The 8,553-nt window shown below is 38.0% G+C and overlaps 1 protein-coding gene across 2 annotated transcripts; it reads right to left on the bottom strand.

Annotated features, from left to right (window-relative positions):
- Window positions 1-4,115: 4,115 nt before the first annotated feature.
- On the bottom strand, window positions 4,116-8,299 carry LOC107778067 (transcription factor bHLH79). Of its 2 annotated transcripts, none has more exons than XM_075255992.1 (6): window positions 7,661-8,299; window positions 6,862-7,062; window positions 6,715-6,780; window positions 6,435-6,503; window positions 6,274-6,345; window positions 4,116-4,517 (listed from the first exon to the last, which is right to left on the bottom strand). In XM_075255992.1, the coding sequence occupies exons 1-6, from the start codon at window positions 7,970-7,972 to the stop codon at window positions 4,389-4,391; spliced, it is 849 nt and encodes a 282-aa protein (XP_075112093.1). In that variant the 5' UTR covers window positions 7,973-8,299; the 3' UTR covers window positions 4,116-4,388. The 2 variants fall into 2 exon arrangements, with proteins under 2 accessions (XP_075112093.1, XP_075112094.1); XM_075255993.1 differs by having other exon boundaries at window positions 6,862-7,059; window positions 7,661-8,271.
- Window positions 8,300-8,553: the final 254 nt, after the last annotated feature.

The raw sequence follows: 8,553 nt of genomic DNA, 5'->3' as shown, positions 1-8,553 counted from the left end.
TTTGATGGAACCTATTGGGGGATGAACTTCTTGTTTATGTGAATACAAATTGCTAGTCTCAATCTTTATTCGTTCAACTTTGTGCATGTTGTAGTTAATTGACAGGATCCTCAATTAGCTGTGCTTATTTAGTGTGCATAACTCGGGAGAGAGTGCATATTTAGGTTATTGTTGAACAACACCACTCCCAAAGTATAAGAGGGATCTATAACTGCGGGTTTAAAGGCGGGATTAGGGATAATGAAGCCTTGAGTGCAATCTAAAGTGAACCGTGTTAATTAGAGCTAGCTAGTGTATCTCGGGAGAGTGCATTGAGTATATTACTGTGATTACTCGGGAGAGATTTACGGTAAGATGAGCGTTCATGATTGATAGAGAGGTGTTGGTCAATTTGTATGAAGCATAAACATAAGGGATTTCATCAATAGGGGAAGTCATTACCTTAGCGTTTTCTCATTATTGTTTACAACCTTAGCATCCTTAGTTTACAACTGTTTATTTACTTGCAATTTTAGTTAATGAAGACACCATCAACTGTGATTCAAACGTTTGGGGAAATTGGTTCTCAAGAGTTTAGTGGGTCTAAAGATAGTGATTGATAGGTTAACTCTCTTTGGATTCGACTCTGGGCAGAATACTCAGGTTATATTTGCAACGTCCGCAGGGTCCTTTTTATAAGGCATAGTTGGGCGTGATCAATTACCTTCCTAAATTTAGGTGTGCATTTCATGTGACCCAAATCAAAATCTTAAAACATTGACTAAAATGTGTTTAGGATTGCGGGTGCATTTCATGTGGTGCGATCCAAAGATACATTTTAAACGACGTTCAATCTTCTTTAAATATTAAATAAAAGCGGTTAAAAGTTAAAATTTGCATATAGGTTCATAATCGTTAAAAATCAGACAATTAAGCTGAATATAACAGTTGAGCGACCGTGCTAGAACCACAGAACTTGGGAATGCCTAACACCTTCTCCCAGGTTAACAGAATTCCTTACTCGGATTTCTGGTTCGCGGACTGTAATACAGAGTCAATCTTTTCCTCGATTCGGGATTTGAACCGGTGACTTGGGACAACATAAATTATCCCAAGTGGAAACTCTGATTTTAAATAGAATAATCCCGTTTTGATTGTCACTTTAAGTTGGAAAAACTCCCTTATACACCCTTTCGGGGTGTAGGTAAAAAGGAGGTGTGACAGTCCTGCACTTGACCTTTATCTCAAATGTTGTTGCACTGTCCATGTCTTTTACTTGCTTAACTTGCAAATACCGTGTCTACTTCCTGATTTTATAATTATACTAATGTTGTATCCGTTATGTTGCGCTTTAGTTTAAGTCTTTTACCATGCTAGCCATTCATGCCCTTACTTGTTAACTTGCGAAGATCACGTATTTCCATTTTAATTGTTATAATTGTACTTAGGCCTTCAATATGCTAGTTAATTGAAGTTGATATTCCTTGCTTTCCAGTTGTTGTTATTACTCATGTGCTTTCCGTTTAGTTCTTTATTGTTGCTCACATGTATATCCTTATCCATTGTTGTTATTTGCGTATTCCCTACTTTGTAATTTCTATAATTGTGTTTCTGTCATATGGTGGGTTCTGTTATACGTTCATTTGAAAGGATGAGTTGAACGCACGAAGGATGTTGCGGTGCTAATTGAAATGTTACATAATTTATTTATACATGGTGAGGATGAGATAGAAGCACGAAAGGTGTTACCGTGCCATCTGATTTCTCAATTGACATTTTGGACATATATTTCATACCAGGAAAGATCGTAAATATTCTATTGTGGTTCTTCTTTTGCAAATTTTGACTGTCTCATCGAGTTGTTTATGATATTTCTATCTGTTATGCTTCGAACTGCTTTTACTATTAAACTAATGTACAGGTTATAATAATAAGCATCTTTTAACTCAAAATCTCGTCACCACTTCGATGAGGTTATACAAAATACTTACCAGTACATGGGGTCGGTTGTACTGATACTGCACTTCTGCACGCCCCGTGTAGATTTTGGAGCAGGGTTGTTGGTGACGTTTGGTGCTGATTTCAGAAGATGTTCGTGCGTCTGGTTGAAGCTGTCACTTGTTCTTGGTAGTTTTAGACATTCTTAATCTGTTTATGTAGTTTTCGAATAGATCGTGTGAAAAGTTGTATTAGCTTTGAAAATCCTAAATTCTAGATGTTCATGACTTGTACTACCAGTTCTTGGGTAAAATTTGTGAAAGTTCAAATAAATTCTAACTTCCTTTTTTCTATAAGTTATTTGGTTGTTTCTTTTGGTTAATTGGCTTACCTAGCGGGTCAAGTTAGGTGCCATCACGGCCAGTGATTTTTGGGTCATGACAAACTATGGCAGAGAGTCAATCAGTTTTTGTGCAAGGGAGATCTATGGTTCATAATGTACTTATATGTCATGATTTTTTGAGGCACTATAATAGACAGACATCACCCAGATGCTTGATGAAAATTGACCTAAGGAAAGCTTACACTATGGTTAGTTGGGAGTTTGTTGAAGAAGAACTCAAAAGGGTATGGGTTTCCTGCCAAGTTCATAAGTCTGATTATGATTTGTGTTACATCACCTAAGTACATATTAAAAGGTTAATGAAAATTGAAGGTTATGATTTGACAGAATAAAGAATCGATATTGGCAGCAATTCAAAAAAGAGATAGTAGCAGGTATATGGAGTGCAAGAATATACCATACTTGGAAAGCTGGGAATTGAAAATTGTTTAGGGGACACACTATAAATATAGACATGATAGTAGTACAGATCAAGGAGTTTATAGATAGAATAGAATAAATTAGAATGTCTAAGAGAGCACATTGGTGTAGGAGATTGATTCAGGAAATTCTAGCTATGTTGGAGGCCTACATTACATAGTACCCTTCATGGAAAGTGGCTATGGGATTTAAGTGCTCTTTAGGCGTATTGGAGTTTGTTGTTAATGGTAATATTTACATTGTTACCAAAAAAAAAAAAAAAAAAAGATGCATTTAAGCTAATGAAACTTCCAAAAGGTGGAGGCCAGCTGAGATTCTGTTCTTGTTAATTAAGATTTAAGGAAGTAAAAGAAGAAATCATCTCTTCTTAGCGATATTTAGAAGAACCGGCAGAGGTACATACATGTTCGTGTATTGACTATCGAGCTCTGGCTCTGCTACTCTATTTATATCTTTACTGTCACAAATCCGTGGGGAGATTTAGAAATAAAAGCAACTGCTATAGTGCTACTTAACATGCAATTGAGTGATTTTGAGTCTATGCTGCAAAGACGACATTATTGTGACACAAATATAGCCAACCACGTCTACATTTGCAAGGTTAGGGTAAAGTCTACGTACACACTACCCTTTTCAGACCGTACTTTGTCAGATTACACCGGGTTTTTTGTTGTTGTTGTTGTATATATAGCCAACCACGCTGATGTGGCTTTCGACTGATTAACCATGATATCCAATGGTCGGGCCGTGATGTAGATATGTGTTGAGTTGCGCCTCTCGATCAGATAAATGCTACTGGTGATGTAATAAGCTGTGTAGGAAAAGAGGATCGGGGACTTTCATTCGCATATCTAACCTAGTTGATGACATTGAATAAGTACGGTAAAGCTCGGAGACAATGCAAGAATGCAAATGCCTAAACACCTGCACATTACCTAGAGCCTATACCAAATAACTGAAAAATAAAAAAGAACAAACAAAAACATTATCAGAATCTTCAGAATAGACTTAGGTTTATGCTTCCTAGTGAAGCATAAACCCACCGAGTTTTAGGTCTCTAACTAGGTAGTTTGGCTACTCCAGGCCCACAGCTAAAAACGAAACTCTCGAACAACAGAAGCATCCTATTCTGCTGCCTGCCAAACCTCTGCTTTTCCTTATGAGTTTTATTGCGCAATCTTTACAAATAACCAGTAGCTTCCAGACTAATGTGGAAATAGAAATACCCAATTTCAGGCCATTTTTCATAAGTTCTTCCCCTATCCTTCATATTTGGCTGTCTTATATATTTTGTTATATGTTCTTTGAGCAAGAATATATTCTGAGAGATTGTGCATGTTCAGAGCGTTCGGAATGGGAAGGCATCTGTGCCTAGTACAGGAAGAAAGTCTGCGTAGTCTATTTCTTATACCAATACAACATAGTACAAGTACACTGAGTTAGACGACCTTGATCATACAAGATAAAACAGACAATTCTACTGGAAATGAGGGTGATTACGATTACAAACTTAAGAATGCTTCTTCTATAGTGGAACAGTTGCTGGACAGTTGTAGGATCCAATGCCAAGGTTCCCTCACAAACATCATGATGAAGTGGAAGACTAGTATTCCTGAATAACCTATATTCAAATTCATTACGGCATCTGTCATGTTCCTCTGTCAAAGCTGCTACCAACCTGCATATGGAGCCACTCGGATTGTGCTCCTTGAGCATATTCTCTCGGTGCTTGTGCGCCAAAAATCATTCCAGTGGCATCAAATGCTGACGGTGCAAGCTGCAAGAGAAGTAGAGGGCCCCAGAAATCAAGAAAGTGATGAGAAGCTTTCCACAAAAAATTATTCGTATAGAAACATGAAAAGAATCAAGCACTAGATTGTGTTGCAATGAATATGAATATTTTAGGGGCTGACTCTACTGAAAAAGATCATTAGTGTCTAGCTGTGATGCATGAATGAAAACAGTAATAGCAGTTCAGTTGGCAAAGAGAACTCGGCTTGGTATGTAGCTCAAGAAGGTGAGCATAAGCTCACACGAGCACCGCAGATTGTGGTAGAGAAACAAAATCGTGTAGTCTATATCCACACATTTCTAAAGGACCAACAAGGTCAAGTCATACAAGAAAACAATACATTGAGAGAACAAAGGACTGGAAAAGTAAAAGTTGGAAAGTGGGGCAAAAGAAGTAGCAAGTTATGTTGCGCGGACTCTCCAAAATGATGCCGCACCCGTGTCGGATCCTCCAAAAATACACTATTTTTGGAGGATCCGACACGCACCCAGCAACATTTCCGGAGAGTCCGAGCAACATAGGTAGCAAGTACGTCACAGACTTTATTGTGGCACCAGATAACAAAAGCATGGAAGCTTATCAGAAAAGGTCTACATCTGTCCAAAGGTCATGTCATTTAATTTCACATGGTAAAGTGCAGATTTAGCAATGCTGCGAAAAGCTTAAACTTCACTTTCAAAACGTCCCCTTAAACATCATCACTATGAAGATGGGATTGGGTAACAAAAGAATTGTACAATGGTAAACTTCCAGACCAAACCTGCCCCACCCCGAAAACTATAAGAAAAAAAAAATAACGCGTGCAAGAAAGCACAAGAAAAGTGGTCACAAAAAGCTCTTTTTGTGCTTCTACACAACAGTCTATCTGATGAGTTGTGATACTAAATTCCTTGAAGCATATTAGAGATGGTTCCAGTCTATACTCCAAAGCTCGATAGTAACTTAAACTAAGTTAACCATATAAAAATTTCCCTTGCTGTTCTATACTGGATTCTTAGAATTAATGCCTAGAGTAAAACAAAATTAAAAGATATGGCAAAGGTGTCAGGAGTCTAGAAACAAGCCGTGCCCTATCTAGAGAAAAGTCTCAGCTACTATCTGATCAAAAATTATGCGGAAAGCTTTCCCAGAACTGCAATTTGGCACATAGCAATGCTCCAGACACCAATGCAGGTGATTTCCTGTTGACACTACCTCAAGAGAACTGACTAGAGTCAGTCTAGTGGCAAATCAGTTTCATCCAAAAGGTTCAAATCAAAAGAGAGCACAAGTTTTCAATGTTTTCATGAATGCATTTCTTACGAGAAATGTGGTTGCAAGAGTTCAAGCATTCATAGGATGCTTGAGGAAGATATCAAAATCAACTAATTCAATAACTTTACTTGACCATCACATAATTTCTCACAACCATGGTGCCTAATACTACTTAAACTTCTAGGTCCAGAGTCTTTGGGTGAAAGAGATTTCAACTGCAGCCATGAGCAAATGTGATATAGAAATAGGGCAGTGAAAGATATCTACCATTTCTGGCATTTACTTTACCAAATCTACAATATCTGAAGTAAATAAAATATCAGATAAAATAACCTTCAGCAAGTTATTATCCACCTGTAGATTATCGACTCCAAAAATTTGAAAGGATTAACAGATAGAACAGATATAGTGTTTGTCTTAGATCAACATAAACCTGAACCCATCTACCAGCTACCTGTGATAAGGAAAAAGAAAACCAAATACTTACATCTTTTGAAGGAAAGGTTTCTACAGGGTGGCTCATCCTTGAATTGACTGCTTCAAGCTTCATGGACAAGAACTGGAAAGTTCAATTGAGAGAAAAAAGATGAGGTTATGGCTGAGTTCATAAGACCCAAAAGGACAACTACTGCAAAGATGAGGAACTACCTCCACTTGACGTTGTAGTGACTGGACATAATTTATTATTTCATCAAGAACAAGAGCTTTTCCAATAACCTGTAAGAGAGTTACTAACTAAGTCACGCGAAAAATGCTAATTATACATGAAATGCGTTCCATCTTACAAGCACAGAAGATACTGATGTAGGTTCCCGTTAGTAGATATGGTAAGAATATCGCCATTTTTTTATAATAGCCACCACTATTTCTAACGGGGAGCCCACGTGCTCGCTGTAGAGATTAGAAATAATTCAAAAAAATTACTAACCTTATTACATCCAGGAACCAAATCTTGCAGAATTTTCATCCTCTCACTTATTTTTTCTCTCCTCGCCTGATAAATAAAGAGTCTGCTCAGCCAATATGAAAAAATCATCAGACAATTAAAGTTATGAAAGTTCAGAGAATTTGATACCCTCTCTGCTAGGCTGTGGCTGTCAGTAGCTTGACCCCTTCTTGCCCTTACATGGATGTAATCCTTAGGTGGCTCAGGTTTACTACTTTGTTCAGTGCCCTTGTTAACAGTCCGGGAGCTGGATTCTGCTTCTACCTTTGAGCCGCCATTTTCTTCTTTAGATTCTGATGCTTTCTGGCGTTTGGCGACTGAACCATCCTGCTGCGAACATAATTTGAATTAATAAGAAAAATCAATATGTAGCTTCATTAAGTCTGGAAACCATATCAAGATAAGAATTTGATCTAAAGGAATATGGTAAATCCAGGAGCTGATTCTTAACTAGCAAAATATTTGAAAAGAATTATGAAACCTATAAATTGTGAAGCAGTAGAGAATTTTCATCAGCTGAAGACTTAGAAGTCGGGTTATGCTGAAACCTAACTTGATCCGAATGAAAATGGTTCACTAAGCAAATAGACAATTAGCACATACATCATCAACTTATAGCTCAAGGAATTGCTTAGTATATGTTCCGTTTGACAAGCATCAACAACTTAATAATTCATCACCAATTACAAAGAATTGGTTGTAGACATAACAAGAAGAGAACTGAGAGAACAAATTAGGAAATTGACATCTAAAAGTGACTCAACTCAATGAGAAATATTTATTCTTCCAAAAATGTGAGTCCTTAGGCAGGAAAATAATAATTAGAAAAATTTCAATGTCAAATCAACAGTAATCTATCCACATCCCGCTTAGTCGTGTACTTAAACCAAAAAAGAGCAATTAGAAAGTTAGTTATAATTATAATTACCAAATCATTAGCATCACTAGTAGAAACAAGCTTAGAAGAGTCATCCTCCGAATTCATATCCCTCTGCCTGACAGCAGCAGTGCCGCCGCCGCTTCTTCCGCTCTGCTCCGTCACAGTAGATTCGTTAACGGAGTTAGCAGCCGCCTCTAATAAACCCGTAAAGCTGCTCATTCTGAGACCCAGGCCTCCTCCACCAAGGTCACCGTTGCCGCCACCATTTGCCGCGGTGGAAAAGGGCCAAATCTCAGCTAAGCTGTAAGAACTCGGGTTGGCCGCCGAGAATGATGCCTCATTAATAATAGGTGGATCCATTTCAACAATTCACAATTATATACATTCGTGTTTAATGATTAGTGTGAATTTTATTAACACGAGATGAGTGGAATGAAAATTGAAAACCCTAGGTTTTGAGCTTAAGTAGTTGTGGTTATGGGGGGGGAGAAGTGTAAGTGTGTTTTTTGAAAATGTTTGGGTTATTATTATACAAGTTTAAAGCCTACGAGGAAGTGAAAGTGAAAGCCAGAGAGACAAAGACCACTGTGATGTGAGGTAGAGAGGGAGAAGATGAAGATTGGGTTGGGTTGGGTTGGGTTGGGGTGCGCAGTGTACTCCCTCGGCGCAAATATATAGGTCTTCTTCATAAATTAAGCTAAGCAAAAAATGGAGTTAAGTAAGAGACTCAGCGGTATACTCGGATAAGAAATGAACAATTCGCTGGTTTCTGCTGTGTTATTCACTCGCTTTTATAGAGAGCCACGTGGTCTTGTCGAGATCATTTTATTGTTAAAGTTGAAGATTGAGGACAGGCGAGTACTTCGTGGGCGCGTCTCGATCAGCTTCTTTAATCTGGATTATTTTTGGGATCGCACGCCTTACAAATCGCAGCTTAAGCA

The sequence above is a fragment of the Nicotiana tabacum genome, chromosome 6 (assembly GCF_000715075.1).
Source record: "Nicotiana tabacum cultivar K326 chromosome 6, ASM71507v2, whole genome shotgun sequence".
Taxonomy (NCBI): domain Eukaryota; kingdom Viridiplantae; phylum Streptophyta; class Magnoliopsida; order Solanales; family Solanaceae; genus Nicotiana; species Nicotiana tabacum.
Note: the sequence above shows the minus strand (reverse complement) of the source record. Positions and strands in the feature narration are given on the sequence as shown.

What these genes read in the sequence shown, in the direction of transcription:
- LOC107778067 (XM_075255992.1), bottom strand. Translation starts at nt 7,972, where the DNA reads ATGGATCCACCTATTATTAATGAGGCATCATTCTCGGCGGCCAACCCG. An exon ending in CTAGTGATGCTAATGATTTG is followed by an intron (nt 7,063 to 7,660) that starts GTAATTATAATT and finishes TTATGTTCGCAG; the next exon opens with CAGGATGGTTCAGTCGCCAA. An exon ending in CACTACAACGTCAAGTGGAG is followed by an intron (nt 6,346 to 6,434) that starts GTAGTTCCTCAT and finishes TGAACTTTCCAG; the next exon opens with TTCTTGTCCATGAAGCTTGA.